General features: G+C 27.1%; 1 protein-coding gene across 2 annotated transcripts; it reads left to right on the top strand.

The window, feature by feature from the left end:
- The first annotated feature begins 9,712 nt into the window (after positions 1–9,712).
- LOC111031600 lies at positions 9,713–16,398 on the top strand. 2 transcript variants are annotated; one of them, XM_022311631.1, is made up of 8 exons: positions 9,713–9,809; positions 11,604–11,692; positions 12,188–12,962; positions 13,682–13,821; positions 13,888–14,016; positions 14,078–14,169; positions 15,463–15,593; positions 16,130–16,398. In XM_022311631.1, the coding sequence occupies exons 1-8, from the start codon at positions 9,793–9,795 to the stop codon at positions 16,146–16,148; spliced, it is 1,392 nt and encodes a 463-aa protein (XP_022167323.1). In that variant the 5' UTR covers positions 9,713–9,792; the 3' UTR covers positions 16,149–16,398. The 2 variants fall into 2 exon arrangements, with proteins under 2 accessions (XP_022167323.1, XP_022167324.1); XM_022311632.1 differs by having other exon boundaries at positions 9,727–9,809; positions 11,585–11,692.
- The last annotated feature ends 3,760 nt before the right edge of the window (positions 16,399–20,158 follow it).

Raw genomic sequence — 20,158 nt, 5'->3', positions numbered from 1 at the left:
ACAAGTGCGCAACATAGCAAATATTATGAAACCCGATGGTAAGAACATTAGGTATCTGTGTTTGTACTTGGTTTTTTTACGAAAGTTCAATTTTTTTAACAAGGTTTGCACGTATAACATAGTGCAAATTAAAAATGCTCATAATATAACTCACTCGAAACACTTTCAAACACAGACAATGTTCTGACCGTCAAGTTTTATGAGAGGTCGATTTACTCTAATAATTAATTTAAACTAACGCAGCCACACGTGATCTTCTGAGAGTAATTTTGGTACGTTATAAGCACTTGTAACACGGAGACAACAAATGGCAGTGGTACGTCCTCTTGATTACTAAGTTTTCGCTAGTTTTCAGTATATTTTCGTTTGAGCTTAGTGAAACTATTGGGGAAAAAACTCATAGCCATAGTTTATTTTGCCTCAGTGCATAAGCACTTGTGCCACGTTCATGCTCAAATAAATACTGTACAAAATATTATGAGCTCTTATTGTTGTCATCGTCAAAAGCAGTGCTGTACTAAAATTAGTATCTAAATATACAAATACCAGGATCGTGTTTACGTCGGATGTTTTAGATTTATGACCAATCAATCTGAGAAATTCATATGGGTGCACAGTATATTTCTGTTGTATTCGTTTAGTAATAATTGTATTATAAAAAGTACCTTATACAAATTCTAATTTTACACGATTTGTGTCTATACTCATATTACAGCGCAGTTCGAAAGGTTCTGATTTGATTTATAGTTTTAAAATATCATCCAGTGAGATGTCTGATTACTGTACACAAAATCCTTCCTGAATAGTATATATATCTAAATTGTTCGACTTTTGGGAAGCCCAAAAGTCTCGTCCTACAATATAATGATGGACTATGCGGTGATCACGATGTTCATATGACGTGCATCATGTATTAGACGATTTAAGACACATCATGTTAAATTTAAAATTTAACTGACCATTGAAAGTGAAGCTGCAAATGGACTTGTTTCTCAATTACTAAACATACACTTCACAAATATCAGTTCTATGTTCTAATATGTGCCACAAACTATGCTGCTGCCGAGCCCCTTGCAAGACTGATGCGGCAATATATGTAAAACGATTGTTCTCTTCTTCGTCACATTGTACTATTATAATTAACTTTCTAGTAAATTGTCCATTATTTGTGATTATTGATCCTTAAAAAATATGTTTATTTGTAAATGGTGTTATTGTAATTTATGTAACCGTTCGACTATCAGTTTGTACTCTTAAAATATAAATAAAATAACTACCAAACTCTCATCGCATATTATTCTTGATAAAATTAACATATTTTATAGATGTTATGATGCGTACGGAGGATAGTTAAAATGATTTTTACTTATCAACGCCTTTATAAATATTTATTGGCGTTAGGCGTGAACAGACAATATAAAACCGATCAATCCGAGATTAATAATATCATATACCTATTTCGTTTGTTGTTTACTTACCGATTAACTGTTTTTTGTTACCATCTATAATATAAAATATTCACGTATTTGACCCGTTACGATTGATCGATCGAAGTAGTTTAGGCTTTGATGTTTGTCTCTAGAATGTCCACGACCCAAATATTTTCGTGACCTTTTTAGTTGTTATAAGAATTAATGTAGGTATATTAAATATTTCACTATACTATACCGTTCACTGCGATCAATAATAATAATAATAATAATAATAATAAATAGAACCTTATATTATCTTTCTATACGTCGATGTTAGACGTAAGATACGTTATTTCTTAAATCAATACTAATACTACTGTATAGACATCGAACACAAATCATTTTATATTTTATACATTTTCGAGGATTTTCAATAGACATTGGTAAACTTTGGACCAATGATCTTACCAATAAACTAATGAATTATAATTATTTATTACTTTATAGTTATAATTCATAAACTAAATACGTCATTTAAACTAACATACCTAATAGTGTATGATGTAGGTACACAGTTTTTTTTTATATATCGTTTAAACTAAACAATTAGTTGGTTAAAAAGTCATACAAAACACTATGAACACGTTAGAAATTTGCATTTTATCTCATTATGTCTTTATTGCCTATTATTCTATGTATTTGTGCCTTTATTCCCTATCTGTAATTTAATTTAAATTAAAAACTTTCTACGCTGATAAAAATCAGTATCGATACTAATTTTACTCTTGTATGGGACCCTGCGTTAATGAGTAGGTAATAGGTATTGACTATTATAGGTAGGTATATTAAAATATGTTTCATGACAATCGCTGTAGTCACACGTTTTGAATTCATATTTTCTAACTGGTAAGTAGGTACACCAACGTATATCACATCACATTTCTTTAAACTTTTTCCGGTTTATTAACAATTTTTTGCTTACAGCGACAAAGCTAATAATTGTTTATAAATATATTTAACAGACATTTCCTATAATTTTGAAAGAAAAACACAATAATTTAAAGTTTAAACATTAACATGACTACCCTTTGACCAATAATATTGTGGTTCAAAACTCGTTGGATATATATAATTTAAGTAAAATGTTTATACTTTATTCCTCCATGTTTAAGATTAGATACTTAAATTTAAATAAAAATGAATGCTTTCTTCGTCAAAATGTATTTATTCGTATGACTTCGTGATGGGAGAACGCAATGAATAAAGAAAAATGAAAATAAGATAGTATATTAGCATAAACATAAAGTGTAGTGGCATATTATATGTTTATTGTCTGCATAATTTACCAACGACACAATTCTTTGAAAAAATTGTATGTCTATAGGTCAATGTTAAACGTGTTACATTTATCTTAAAAATGATTTAAAATAAATAGCCGCATAAATTAGTAAATAAATAGAAAACTGCAGTTTAAATCTAAGTGAAACCAAAATGTAACTTTAAGTAGGTACCTATATTAATTACTAAGACACTGACCTATTATGGGTATCTAATATAGTGATTACAACAAAACTTGCTGTAATTTATAGGCAATGTATTTTAATTTTTTGTTTGCAGCTTCAACCAGTATTTTTTTTTCCATTTAAGTTTAAAAATCAGAAAGATGTGAGTAGCCGTTGAAATAATATATTTTTGTTTCCTGTTGACGGAGTTTTGAGATTATCATCACTGTGATTATTGTCGGATGTCGTAATAAATTTAAATTTATTTAATCGATGCGACGCCTCCCGGCACCTCATTTTTCCCACATTTTTCGCATTCAAACACAACACAAATAGTGGCCGAAATCGGGCGGGTCCCTGATTGTTTTTCACTCGTCGTGTCGTCGTCGTCTATTTCAAAATCATTTATGGTTACGCACATATAGATTTAGTGTCAGTATTATAGTGTATATAGTATGCCACCGAGACGCATAAACGTGCGACGTCTCGCTATATACTGCAGTGATCTGATTCGACGAATCACCGCGGGCGACAAAAATTAATCATTTCGAACTCAATGGGCGACGTCCGTGCACATGTTTCAATAAGGCCATGTGCCCATGTGTCATCTACACGCGCCGTACGGAACTTTCATATACGGATCTCAGCAACAGTGCTGTACATCGTAATTTAGTGAAAGTCAAATGCACGATTAAGCATTAAATTATATATATTTACGAGCACGTTACCGGGCGATTTAAAGGAGTAAAAATCGGCGTTTTACTCGCCGGACTCGCTCGTCCCGGTGGTCGTTACGCCTCCTCAGATCGCTTGTATTTTCCCAAGTCCGGGGGATTACGGTAACCGACGTGTTTTTGCTCCTTATAAACGACCAGTAGTTGTGCGTCGACCAATTTAAGTTGATTTATGCGCTCAGCATAAGGTGCAGGTAGACGATAATTATTTTAGGTTCTATAGGTGAAACAAATATTGTGTTGGGTTTTAATAAGAACGCTTTACATATAACACAATACGTATGTAATACACGTACCAGATAGGTATATGCATTATCCTACATCATATTACGTGGTACGTATAATTGAAATTTAATGTTTATAATAATTAATTGTGTGCATGTACATGTATATACTAATGATATTATACATATATAGATTATAGGTTATCTATTATAAATACTATTTATTATCATTACGAACACATCACACAAGATATTTGATCGGGTACCTACCTACCGATAATATTTTTAAAAAATTAAGCAAGATAAAAAATGACATACCAATAAATAATATAGTTTATTTTATTGAGATAAATCAATATATAGTCTTCGTAAAATTAAAAACAAAACATTATTTATTTATAAAACATATTTCGTATTCAAGGCACTTGTCTAAAAGTCATTTTAGTAAGAAATCATTTTTTTTTAAAAATACCTGATCATCATTTATTTTATTTTTTGTATTCACTAATTTCAATTAGTCGATTTTATTTCTTTGTAATCCATCAGATATTAATATTTAATATATATTTTCAGAATAGAAATATTTAATACATTTAAACAAATTAATAAACATGCATCCCACGAATTGTTTTACTGAAATTCCTACAAATGTATTTTATTAACATCCGTTTCATTCTTCCTACGTAGGTACTACCGACTAAACTTAGTATCTATATATTTTTTTTATCACTGTTTTGCACTGATTGTCAGTTTTCTAACTCATAACTTAATGTATGTTTTGTATACAATAAAACATAAAACTATCTTTTCTCACTAATGATTAGATACAGTGAAACTTAATATGAGATAGATCTGTGGAGGTATGGGATTATTTTTTTTTTTTGTTTTCAGTCATAAAAAATATAATTTTTATACTTTTAATGAGTTAAACAACTTTTATACATTAAATGGCAAAATGCATTAGAAACAAAACAGTTTGCACTTTCATTGGGTACCTATATCTATTAATATAGTAGATTTTTAAAACTTTCTAACTAATAATATATTATGTCATTATTTAGGTATCTATCTATACATGGATGTATGTAAATAGTAAATTAGTTTTGAAATTTTGATTTCCATATTTTATAGCCTTAGAAATAATTGACTGGTGGGTCCATAATATTATTTATATCTCACAAATAAACATCAAAATTCGATAAATAACATTTTACAGACGATACCTACACTATATACGAGTAGCATTATTAATTTGACAGTAAATTTATTATACGACTGAAACAATATTGTTTCATTTAATACACCATCGTAACATAAATCAATTTTGAGTTTCAATATTCAAATAGATATTGATTTGAAAAGTTTGAGCTATAGGTAGATACTAGGAACGCAAGATAAAAATCAACTAAAATATAAATTTGAGACATTTACAATTGATTATGATCGTTGGTCGATGCTAATTTTAAATAATAAATCATAAATTATAGACACTTATAGATAATTATATTTTACAATAATTCACAAATATATATTGCCCGAGGATATAGTATTTCCATAAGGAAAAAACTGACAAGTAAGTAACCGCTCTGCTACATACTTTTAGGTGTCGTGTGTACGTCGTCATTGAGTAAGTCACCGTAATTTATGTGTTGAATTTGGATTCGATGATAAATCATTGCATATTAAAAGCGATTCTGAGCGAAAACGGTCCGTCAGCCAGTGTCACTAAGTTTTTTTTATGATGATATATTTGTTTTACTATTATGGGTAGTATAATTTATATCACTATTACACATTAGTTTAAGATTAACTTTTACCTAAAATATTGCATTATTATTTTACTAATATTCAATAATATTATAATAATACTATATATTTACACTATATAATGTATTATTATTATTATTATTATTAACTTTTGAGTCAATACCGACCTACAGTACAACGGTGTTAAGATAGCTGGGTTCGTGGTACAAAAATATAACAAATTATAACGTTAAACTGTTATTCTTCTTTTAAAAATCTGATTTCGTTAAAATTTGAATTTAAAATTTCTATAAAAAAAACATTATTGTTATAAATTTCTTAAGATTTTCTGACTCTAGTATTAATTACTTATTAGAAAAAATGTATTGAGTTTTTGAGATTTATATAAATTACTCATATAATTCATTTTCTAATCGATTCATTAAAAAATGTTTACTATACATATTCATTTACAAAAAAGAACATAACTAATTTCGAATAAATCAAGTTTGCAGTGTTTTTACGTTTGTTTATTTTTTTTTTCACATTTGTTCAATCTAAAGAAGTAATAAAGGTATAAATGTTAAAAACTAAACTATACTTAATTTTTCAAAACTAAGTAACTACTAGGATTCTGATTCATGAACATTAAACTTAGGAAACTTTGTAATAAAGCTTTAAGCTGGAATAAACTGTAAAATCATTCCACTTAATTATATACTAAGATAACAGTAAAAATAAGTATTTACAATATATATTTACAGTCAAGTTAAATAAAAACAAATTAAATAATTTTTTGAGAATTAAAAAAAACTGTTTATCAATTGATATAATACTACTATTACTTATTAATTTAAATAGGTACTCAATACTCGTACATTAAGTTTGAGCTATATAATTACACAGAAAAATAAAACATTTTAAGTACCAATATTCTGCTGTACCCAAACAATAATAATTATCAGACTATTGTTTGAAGAGGTTAACGGTACTTAGTCATTTGGTAATAATACGATAAAAATAGAAGTACCGTTTTTTGTCAATCCATCAATACATATTAATATTTGCAACCAGTTATTGACTAAAATAAACAGTACATACAGGTTTGTTTAAATCTGCTTATTATTTTACACCATTTGTAGAACTGTATACCTAATGTATAGCTAGACACATTAAAATATTGAAACCACTAGGTACCTAATTTGTATTTTTCTGTTAAAACTGCATTAATTTAATATCAACCTATTTACTGAGTACAAAATGCCTTAATCTAACTGGAGTTGCCCGATTGAGGCCCGTCTAAACACACATTGGTTCACAAAATAGCTTATAATTAATAAAAATAATCATTTTGAATTAGACATATTTGCATATGCCACGCAAATACAATGTCTCGTTTATGATTATTATCATAAATATATGAATAAATATACAAGTAATTCTTACAAGACTGCAGTAAATAGTAGATATTTAGTCTTACATTTAGTCTAATTTTTTTTATCTTTAATGGACTAAAAATTACCACGCCGAATATTGGTGATCGTGGGAATCGTGAATACGATAGTTATATATTTATGTCAAAATACGTATCGTACGCAATCGAGATATTTATTTAGTTTTGATAACCACTGTGTAGGTGGTTTCCTACTAAATGTGTAAGGGCCGCTATTGGGATGGTCGAAAAGGTAAAAAGGTTACTTAGGACCGCAATCGGGCGACACCCAATCTAACATGAGGTATTTATTTTAAGTCCTTATGTACATACACTATCCATCTCATCTATTCAACCAATAAAATACATAATACACATCATATCATCAATGCATCATACTACATTCATACATATATACTGAGATATATATACATATATACCTACATACATTCATATATATATGCAATATGCATATAAACTATACTGGCGATCATAATTAAAAAATCCAAAAAACTGAAACTTTCAGAGAAATTAATAGGTAGGTATTAGGTAGTAGGTATTATTTTTTTTACAACAATTTAAATCACATTTATTTATAGAAGTAGAAATGATTGGTTGCAATGGTCATCGTTTTGTTATAATATAAAAATCTATTGTTGTAAAATTCCTAACAGAAGAAAGTGGTTTAACAAGTAACAACAACGGATAATATAAAGTAATAATGTTACTGTAATATTTATATGTGTTACTTTTTACACAGGGTATTTACATATTTGTTTGGAATAAACGAGTTTACCATTTCACGAAAACTTTTATTCGATTTTATGATAAAACCTTGTAAATTTATATTTTATTATTATACTCATAAAATTCTATTTACCAGTAATATCCACCACTAATGCATTATATTTATTACAGAAAGCATGGACATAGTGTGGTCGTAAAATAGTTAGACACTTGGCAACATATCTTTATATAAGCAACATCTTACCTCATTACTATAAATCTATAATTGTATGTAAAATGAACACAACATTCTTACTAAAATATGGACACACAGTTAAATACAAACTGATGAATAATTCCATAAAATAGAACAAAACTTCAATTATTATGAAGTTACCTTTGTTTTTATTATTTATTACTGCAATTAAATTTGTCTGTTAAGACAAATACCTAAATTTATAATAACCTCAGATGATTACACTTTTAACAAACGTATAATTTAAAAAAAATGTATACAGGAATATATTATAGTGAATTTATTTTTTAATTAAGGTATTCAATGGAAATGTTAACTAGTTGCCCTGATCTCTTGAGTAGTTAAGTCGTATTTGCTTAAGTGCCTCCCCGGCTAATATAAGACTTAATGGGTACAACATTTTATATTATAATTTTTTTTCACATTTCTGTCAATAGAATTTTACTTAATAATAACAAACATTTATCTGACTTTGATGTTTTCTTTGACAATAGTTTAAGTTGAAAAAATTGTAACTTGTTTTTTTAGTTAATTTCTCTATGCAGTTGTATGTACTTAATTCTCTGCTCTCGCAGCCGTTATTATCAATAAATGAAAATAAAAATAAAATAGTATATAAGTAAGAAATAGGACATAAGCACTAATAAATATTTTCTTTTGCACTTTTGCAAAATACTGAATCACATATTATTGTGATTATAAATATGTTACTAATTCTAAACATTTTCCAAAAAATTATACATTGGCATATTGATGCTTTGCTTGAAAATAACAACACTACATCATAAAACAAATTTCTATAAATTTCATCCGTTAAATAATAATCTCTGAAAGCCTAATGATATTTTTGTATTTTTAATAATGTGTTCAATTTACTCGTTGTTTAAAATAAGGCCTAAAAAAATATTGTCAAACTGTGAGTTTAATAATAACAATTTATTTGCAACTTAATTATTCTGAATTATAAACACATCTCATTATTTAATCAGTCGACAAATTAAAACATGTGTCTAATATGAGTATCATTCATTAGAAATTAGAATCTCTTACATTGCAACGTAACAATGTACAATGTATCGTGAATACTTGTCTCTTACAATGTAGTGTAATACTTTCATAGTTGTGTATTGTATAGGTATATAAGTTTTCTAGCAAATTATGGGTAGATACCTATCGTGATTTTACCATTAAAATAAAATATACAATAAACATAATGTTGTCGTGATTTTTATGAAATTATAAATTATAATAGCTATGATAAATATAATTTAAATTTAATTATAAAACAATTGTCTTATTATATTACGAATAAAGTTAGGTAGGTAAACGTGTTGTTCAATTCAAATGCTAGTTTATTAATTCAAAAACATTTAATTGAGATTATATTATAAATAATAATACTATATACTACACGAGTATTTTACGATCTCATTAAAACCTTACTTTATTTATTTATCTTATGTATATCTCATTTTAAAAATATATTCCATTAAATAACCAGAGGCACTCAATATTCTTGAACTCGTTTGACAAGATACAAATTATTTAAAATATAAATAATATTTGAGTCAAATACTATTAATTTTATCAACCTATAAAATGCATCGATGAAACTTTGATTGATTTACAAATATTGGCGGGGGAAATAGTAGAAAGAAGAACAGTTCATTATAAACTAACAAGTAGTCTGTGGATAGACATTGTTCGTTATCACGGTAGTTGGTTTAATATTAAACAACCAATCGTTCAAGTCTCTCAGAATGGCATATAATACAAGGTAAATAATAAGCAGTAGACGCCTACATACAATTATCACAAAACAAATTTATCAGAATCAACTAATTAAACTTTTATGCATTATTATAGTAATTACATGATAATATAAAAATTCTATTCAAGTATTTATAATGTTTTATTTTACTTTTCTATTACCTAAGTAAGTGATTTTATTTAATTATTAAAAACATTTTTATTTCTATACGTATTTTCCTATAGTTTATATAAAATTAACTATTATCGATTATTAAATTTATTGTTTGAAATTACTGTAAGTACTTTATATTTACTTGAATATCACACGGGTTTATTAGAATTTATAATTATGTAATTCAAAATTTATTTTAGTAATAAATTAAGAACATAAAACTATGAATGTATATTTTTGCAAAAATATACATTCATTTTTTATGTTCTTAATTTATACATGTTTATATTCAATATTTTAAATAAAATGTATTATGATAATAAATGTATAGTATATCTTAGGTAGTTTAGTAGTTACTATAATAGTATAATAGTAGTATTTAGTTTTAATAATAAATAATAATACCACAATGAAAGTGCTATCTGTAGGTAATTAGAAAATGTTATTATTACTTGATTAAAGTAGCCTAACATAATAAAAGTACATTTTGTAGTGTCAATAAATAATACAATATGTTAAGCTTAAAACATAAATGGTTGTATGGTTGTGTGAACATTGTACTTCTTCTATAGTCAAAAATATCGATTGAAATTTCAGGTATGTTTTTAGAAGACCTTGACCTGCAATGTATGGTCTTGAATCTCAGTAGGAAATTATTTTGTATTCATCGCAGTTTAAAAGTTAATGGTCCCAAATATAAAAAGTATTATATTATCTTAGTTTGGACTGCTTAGAGAATAACAAGATTATTTAAAATTCTACTCAGTTATGGGAACTACTTATACAATTTCTATTTCTTTTCATTTATATTATTTATTATATTATTATACTATTTAGGACTACTTAACTACTTTTTTACTCTAAATAAGTTACAGGGAAAGTGATGAACTTAGGCCTATTTTTTATTTAGTTTTGTACAATTTAAAGTCATTTTCACCATAGAAAATGTAATGTAAAGTATTAAGCTATAAATAGATTCATATTTTTTTGACAATATTATTTCACTGAAGTACACTTTCATCATAAATCATAATTCAGTTCATAATCCAAACATGTATTTAATATTAGATACGATAATTATACTTACAAGTTACAATACATTGATATGATACCCATACTAAATAATAATAATTTATGCTTTGGAAATGGTTTTTCGTCTGCCTCAAACAAACCATGACAATAAAATATTACAATTGAATACTGGGTGTCATCTTTGGGGAAGTTTATCAACATATGAATAGACAGATTCTAAACAACGATGTCCTATAATTCGCAAATACTTTGTAGGTCAGTTCAGTTTCAGGTCATAGAACTTTACTATACATCTATATATATATATATATATATACATTGTTCTTCACAATTAAAGTTACGGTACTCCAAGTACGTGTCCGTACGAATTGCACTGTATATCATGAATACTAATGTATGTCAACCAGAGCAGGCGTGTCTTGGGCGAATTTATTTATTTTTTATTTTTTGACGCTACAAGAACATAGTCCAAATAGTGACTCACATATATCCTATATGTACCAATATCTCACGAAGACGCAAGACTGTAAAACGACCAAACACTTTGTCGCTGAACGTCTAGCGACTTGTTACTTCCGCATTGAACACACGGGCAGACTTGTTTTTCTGTTTTAGGCCCGTCATCGTCATGTTATTCCTTATAACCATTATATGCATCGTGACCTCTTTGCCGGCTTCAATGAACAAGCCACTAGTAGACCCAGGTAAGCCGATCACACTTATCATCATTTTTGAATGTTTTCAAGGGAAGTTGTAAATATTCAATATTAAAATTTAGAAAACCTGACTTTATTCAATCTGAAAATAAAATATCGAAATGTTATTCATAAATTAAAAACAGTTCAAAAATGTCGAATTGCTGGTGATTAAAAACTGAATCTTAATTGTTTAAATTATGTACCTGAAATGGAATAACTAATTAGTAATTTATCAATATACCTGTTTTACATTTTTTTTTTTTCAAAAATTATATTTAAAATTCATGTTACTTAAATTATTTTACAAGACTCAGTTTTTAATTTATTTATATTTTAATATTGCAGTGAAGTGTATAGAATAATGAATTAACATTTAAATTTAGTGAGATGTAGAAATTCGATACCTATGATACCTATCTATATCTTGTATATTATATAAATGAATTGTTATGGATGAAACTGTACTTTTTTTGTTTATTATTATTATTATTTTATTTAAAGGACTCTTTGTGATATCGGGCGTCAAAACTTGTGGGAACACTTCCGGTTATTGCCTTCTGGGCAGTGATTGCACCATGGACGACGATTTTTTACCAGATCCAACTGGTAACTGTGATGGTTTGAAACGTGCATTTACCCCGAGTGCTCCTTTTACCTGTTGTAAGTTTAATCAAAGATCACGGCAATCAGGGACACCGATGATAGAACCTAATACCAAAAAGGCAACAAACACTGCAACTAAAGATAAATTGGGAAGAAACACAAGGGAAAATATAGATTCTTCACTGATGGACAGTGATCAATTAGCGAAACTAAACGAAATTGAGTTAGTGGTAAAAAAAATTGTCGAGCAATTAATAAATGAAACTGCAAATAATATTAAAGCTGAAGAAACTATATTAAATACTGAAACAAAAATGGAAGAAAATACGATCAGGAATAGTATAAATGATGAAAAACCAACAATGAACGACATTATTGAAATAAAAGATACTACTGTAGATCCTTTGATAAATCCAGAAGAAACATTGAACGAAGAATATTTGAAAAAAGAAATACTTTTAGAAGACAAAAAAGACGATGAAACAATTGCATCAGATACAACTGAATCAGAGACGGAAGAGCCAACTATCGATGACGAATTTAAAGCTGAAAAACGTATTTGTCAAAAATCCTGTAAAAGTGAAATTATTTTTTTGGTTGATAAAAAACCAATGTGTTATGGAACACTTTTAGATGACATATGGATACTTACTTCTGCCACATGCGCTTCCAGGTAAAAAACCAAGAAATATCAGAATCTTAATATCATGAAAAAAAAATACAATATTTTATAATTAATTATCAGAAAAAAATATCCATCTAAATCGTTAGTCATTTCCAGAGCACTAATAAACTATTCAGCAAAAAATATGTACATAATATACACTTACTTACTAAATCCCAATCTAATGTCAGAATAATATGCATATTTTAAAAATGGAAGTAAATTGCTAATAATGATAATCAATAGTTAATTAACCTTAATTCAAAAAAATTAAAATTGTTTGATCAAATTTTATAATTTTTGTCAAGATTGCTGGTATAAACTTCCTATTAAGGTATAAAAATATTATTTAAGTTATAGAACTAAGTCTGAAATTTTTGTTTAGCTTCACCACTAAAATGTTAATATAATCTTGAAATCAAAATTTAATCTTACATAAAATGAATAAAAAATTATCCTTGCTTTATTAAAATTTTACTACGATCGTTTTTAAGATAATAATTTAGATTGTAATATCACACACAAAAATAAAATAAAAAGTTTAGGTCTCTACTTTTTATTTCTATGTATAGTCTTAAAACTTAATAATTTGCCATATAAGTATAATATTTAGAAATCTTTGAATATGAATTTTAATAAAATTTTAAAACAAAACAAGTAAAGGTAATTCCATACCTTTTTTATGACTTAGGTACATTTTTTCTGATAAATCATCATTTTAAATTCAGGTTAAATAAATCAGGTATAAGGAAAGTGACGGTAAGTCGAAAAGACCTAGTGGGTGCGACATTGAGCATTTCGAACATATTAGTTCACGAGAACTTCAAATCACCAGTTTCTAAAAGCGCACCAGAAAACAACGATTTAGGTGAGTAATGTCATACTAAAATGTGTTCATCAGCATTTAACTAAATTTACCTGAAATACTATTTAGCTCTAGCTAGTTTGACCGTTCCACTCGAAGGTCAAGCATGTACTCCGTGTTTCAGCCAAAGAAGTACCGTAGCGAATGAAGTATGCAAGACTTCTCAAAACCCTAATTTTAAGAATACAATGAAATCATGTTCGTATACATTTAAATATTAAAATGAAATACTGTGACTATATCGTACATTTAATTTTAGCCGAAAACTGTGAAGGTCGTGTACAATTACGAAAGTTGATTAGCAATCCATACATAATACTGCCGTGCAATCACTGGAGGATGCAATACAACGTGAGTATATGTGCATTTAGCCACACGAGGCGTCCACATTTTTTTGTTCATTTAAAGAGTAACAGTAAACAATATTAATATTATTATCTCTCTTTTGATCAAAAATATTATGTTCAAATAATGGTGCATGTATGTTATACATGACGTATCATTGTACCTACATTTAAATAAAGTAATGAATAAATAAAATATATTGCAAAAAAAAAAAAACTAAAACACTGAAAATTTCATCAAGTACTATTGTAGTACAATCGAAGAAATTTAAACAGAAATCGTAAGAAGTTTAAAATAAAAATGTAGAATACTGCCTATGATGGCGATTAAATTAATTAAACTTGACTAACGTCAATAGTTATAGTTATTAACTATAGTAAATTAATAGATTGTTAAAAATGTAAAATGTAACTGGCAATCTCTTAATTTCAAAAAACAATATCCTTAATACGACCATTACAACTTACAAGTAATCAAAGATGAACAGTAAAAATAAAAGTTGAATTACCATCTTTTGACGAAAAATAAACTGAAGGGATTATTTTTTTAATCAATGTAAGTTTAATGAGAAGAGTACTGTGGGTATATGAGTATTAGAACTTCAACTAAAATGAAACGAAGTAGAGAAAGTGACAAGCAGTACAAAATATTGTAATAGAAAAATATACATAAAAGCATACAGAGATAAATGAATTATTTAATAAATATATACAGGGGTGCAGTGTAAAATAAATTGAAATGAAAGGAAATAGTAATTATTAGTGTGCCTATCAAGTGTATAGAATATTAAAAATTGATTATAAATTCAATAATAATCTAATTTTATAAGTTGAAGAAGAATAAATTAACCGTCAATCATACCATTTTATATGTAAAAATAAAAAACAATTTAAAAATGAATCGTTAATTAGGTATTTAAAAATAATTAAATCGAGGCAAAACCAGATACTGTGTTATTTTACGTCTTTATCTATGTTAATGCTTAAGATGGAAAATGTTTAATGTTATATATTGTAATATTTACCATAAGAAAAATATTTTATATTTTTATGTTTAGACTTTTAGAGTTTTAAGAATAATAGAAAATACTACATAGTGAATAAACAATGGATTGTATAAATAATAAATACTGATCAACAGATCGATCTACCTACAATTTAAAATGATGTGCTTATAATAATGTAATTTTATTACTACACTAATCGATATAATTGTTCTGAACCTTGCCCTCTGATAGATATTTTATTATTTTTCTTCTTACTACCTTACCTAAAATGAAACTGTGTTTGACTTTTGCAGCAAGAAGGGCGACTGGGAAGCAGCCTGTGGTGTGACGGTAAACTGGCTGGCGTCCAAACTGGCGTTGGCGTAGGGTCGTTGATTTATACGCCAGTGAATGAGTACGCCATGTGGATATCCGATAACAAGAGGTAAAAACTTGTTGTTGATTTCCGGGTAGCGAATGAGCTTGGGATGGAAAAAATCGCAACATTATACCTATCTGAATTAAACATGTCATATTATAAACGCTGCTATAAGCTTGCATTGAAATAGCACAACTTGATTTTATAAGTTTTATTTTCATACATCCAATACTATAAGTCGTAAGATAAAAATATCAAGATGTCTGATTAGACAAGAGTATCATAAAAATAAAATATAATTTATTTGATATCACCAACGTTAAACGGAACATTTTAGATACACAAACATTTTAATCTCATGAAATGAAAGTAGTATTATACCACTTTAAGTATAGGTTAGATGAAAATACATTTGCTCAAAAATATAAATTTTATAACTGCATTACGTCTTACTAAAAAAAAAACTGAACAAATACTTTTTTTTTCTTAATGAACACAAATAATAATTAGTTAGGAATTTAAAACAAATATAAACAAGGTTAATATACAAAATTGTATAACAGAACTTTAATATCTTTTATTTCACATATACATTTTTTCAGGATTGAAGATAGAAGATGAACAAACAAATCGATCAGATGAAGATTTTGTGTATTAAAAGACTGTGCAATTATTAAAGAATTAAATTAATTTCTTATCTATTGTATGTAATTATAGATAAGTTTTTAGATTATAATGATTGTTATTTTATAAATTATCTTTAAGACAGCTAACATCCAAAACAAAGCAATTTTGTTTTATTGTCGAATTTAACTCTTGTTTCCTTGATGGGGGGGTTTCAGAATTATTTTAAACGCTTCAAAACTAACAAAAGATTATTTCTATCACAAAGGGTTAACGTTAAGATGGTTTGAAGTGTTATAACCTGTCTACACAATAAGATTATTTTTTATTTTAAATAACTGGTAGGTATATTACATCTGGCTGGTTTATATTATCGGAGATGTTTTCGTTCCATACAACATTTGGTTTTATTACCTGACAAGCATATTATGGGGTTGGATACAAGGTCACTAACGAAGGGAACGATGAACGTTCATCAGCCTTATATTGTTATAATAATGATGTTGATATAAAATTATATTTTCATATATTATTTTAGTATTGAAACGATAATTTTTTTGTGTACAAAACTTGACGCTAATAACTTACAAAAATAATTACAATAGAATATCCAACCCACAGTTATATTTTAGTTATTATAGAAAGTTATAACCAAGTAATATTTTCACAGTTCCAATTAAAATTCTTTTGAACAATTGTACAACGTACAGAATTTTTTAAATGCAACCTAATATTTTTAGTTTTTTATACATTTACTTTGAGTTATTGTCAGGATTGTTTACATTCATAAAAAGTGTTTAATTGTATCCTACATTCCTACGAAATATATAATTTTTATTAGTTTATTGATTGTTGTATTTATAATTTTTATAGAATTCTTGTATTTTATTTTATTTAAGTAATATAAATGGCCACAGCCCTGTGAATAAATATTCATATAATAGTTAATTGCATTTTTTTAATTTATAAAATCTATAATTTATGTTATTAACTAAAATTATTTAAATTAATTGTTTTTTTTTTTTAAATTAAAACAACAATATTTATGCTGTTACTTAGTTTTTGAATAAACTATTTTATGAATATTTTATATTATTCAAATGCTTTAGAAATAAATATTCTAGTTGAAGAATTACAAGTGTGACTACTTTTTTAAAAATGTTTGAATTATAATGGTGGTTTATCGTTAGTCATGTACAAAATATTAATAAGTTATATACATTTCATTCAGAAAATGTATCTATTTATAATTTTGAAATAAATGTTTAAACTAAAAAACACATCAATGCGTGTAAATTATATTCATATTTTTATCTTTTAAGGATTTGCTTTAATTGAATCAACATTATTTTTTTTTTATAGAATGTATTTTCAATTGCGTCTTACTCAAAATAAACTACTACACTTATTACTTAAAATCTACATTGGTTTTCCAGTATACTATCTTTTTTCCATGTCCTTCAGGTTAGGTCATGTTACAACTTAGAAATGAAATTATGTACAAAATATATGAATTATACAACAATGTAATTAGAAAATCCAGAGTTGGTGGTCAAATTAATCATGCAAAATATAAAGGAAATTAAAAAGACATTTTATATCGATAAAAAGTGAAACCAGTTAAACCAGTTAAACACGGAAAAAGTATAAAGGATTTACTATAATATTTTTTTATAGTTTAAAATTACTTAATTTTTTATTAAAAAACATAAAGGGCACATAAATCCATATTTTCATTTTTGTACCTATTAATAGTATATACTTATTATTATTTCTAATCTATATACCTTATTTAAATTTATATTTTACGTAGATACCTAATATTTACCTTTTTATTTGTTCTTAAATTACCACAGGATAGCAACTATTATGTATCTAATACTAATGCATTGTTATATTTTTAGTATGAAAAAATAGACCTATTTTATTAACTTCGACTTTAATACATTTCATTAACAGTTAACAACAACAATTTTTACATGGTGGGAGCAGTGTGTATTAATACGCTGACTAACCTAACAGCTATTGTTATAGAGATGTACAAATATTATATTACGTTGTCATAATTAAAAATTTTAAAAAATGGCTGTTATTGTTAACTAATTTATTCGTAATTCGTACTATTAAATTTTATAGTTTTATTTTTTGTTTCCTAGTTCAAAAATTTGACTAAATTTTAAATAATTTAAAAATATTCGAATTATATACACAGTAAAATAAAAAACTATCGAAGTCTTCAAACTTTTAACGTGTTTATAATTTATTAAATTTAAAACAATTATATATATATATAGATATAAATACCTGTACATTTTAACTGGTATTTATATTTCATACGTACTTAATTAAGTATTGATCGCATACATTTAATTTATGTGTTATAAATGTAAGCTACCAAGTAGTAAGTACCAAATGTTACTCAATGAATTATCTAAGAAGGAAAAAGAAAGTTATATTTGTTTTAATAATGTGCCTAGGTATATACAATAATAAAATAATAATCGATGTAATATACGCATATGCGTATAGGTTAGTTACACAGTAAATATGGAAAGTGAACATGTGTTCTAAGTGTAATTTATGTTAGTCATAAGCATAACTCATAAGAATAGACCACTCTAAATGATCACTCCGTCACTCATCAACAGACTTTAACAGTAACTATAGTATTGATATTATTCAGAAATAAATGGTACCGGAATAATTTTGTTATATCTATTTTATAATTGTTTCTAATACATTAATATTTTATAATTCGATGTATGCATTTGTAGAGTTAATATTCCCCATTAAAAATACATCGGTAAAACAGTTGAAAAATATATGGGGCGAACATAGTACCTAATTATCCACGAACAGTGAACGTCGAATTGTAATAATTTATTTTTAGTGCATAACTATAAACGAGATGGATCCGTTCGCATTTTATGAAATTAAAAATTGTTAAAAATAAATAATATAGGTACATGAGATATCATTTCATAATCACTTGCCAGGTCCAGATCTCGTTATGCATCATATTTTAACTTTAAAATTATGATAGTATATTAAGTAAAATAAAGCACTAAAGTCGTTGCATATTAGGCCAAGTGCTGGCGGATCTTAAATGCACTTATAGCTGCAGTAATCTGTATGCTTATATAAAAACAGACCAAGATGTGATGAAAACAACGCTTGCTCATAATACTTATTTTCGCAATTTGTTTTGGCCGTTCCTCAAAACGCACCCGATACTTCGAAACTCGAATACCACAGAAAAACTTTTAAACTTTAATACCAACCGGAACGTTGAAACTCGAATACCGCTCAGAACTTTGAACCCATAGAATACCACCGAGAACTTTAAATTTCAAATAATACCTACTGACATAGCTGCAGTTGTCTGCAAAGGTAGTAAGTATCTAATATACTGCGCTGTATTTCCACCAAAACAATCGACGACGTGTCACCGCCTTCTACGCATACATTATTTATGATATACATTTTTATCACTATTCCCTATTATTGTCACCATCGCAGTTATAATTGTTATATTCTATTGTAATAATTAGGGCTCGGAAGTTGAGGCATTTTGCATTTTTTTTTTGGGAAACTTTTTAGACGATACTCTCCTGGCCACAATTGTGTTTCATTAGCGCATGTGAATCTGAAAAACTAAATTTTATTTTGCATTTATATGGATTTTTTGGCTTTTTTTCTTTTTTCGACAGTTTTAGGTAATTTTTCGACATTTTTAGTCATTTTTATTGATTTCACACTAGTTCACTTCTTATCGTTTCTTGTCTATGCCGATAACTTAAGACTTGGAACCAATAATGAAAACAATATCACAAATTCACAACCACATTGTTATTATGATAATAACAACATGTACACGGTTCGTGCGGTGTGTGACGTCACCTTCGGCGTCCTTGCCCACGGTCGTCCGGGGGATTCACTTTCTTTCGGAGCCGGTGCTCGCACAGACACAAGCAGCGACGGCGACTCTCTCTCTCCTTCTCGCCAAC

Source organism: Myzus persicae, unplaced genomic scaffold (assembly GCF_001856785.1).
Source record: "Myzus persicae strain clone G006 unplaced genomic scaffold, MPER_G0061.0, whole genome shotgun sequence".
Taxonomy (NCBI): domain Eukaryota; kingdom Metazoa; phylum Arthropoda; class Insecta; order Hemiptera; family Aphididae; genus Myzus; species Myzus persicae.
The sequence above is the reverse complement of the archived record's forward strand: the minus strand, read 5'-3'. Positions and strand labels throughout refer to the sequence as shown.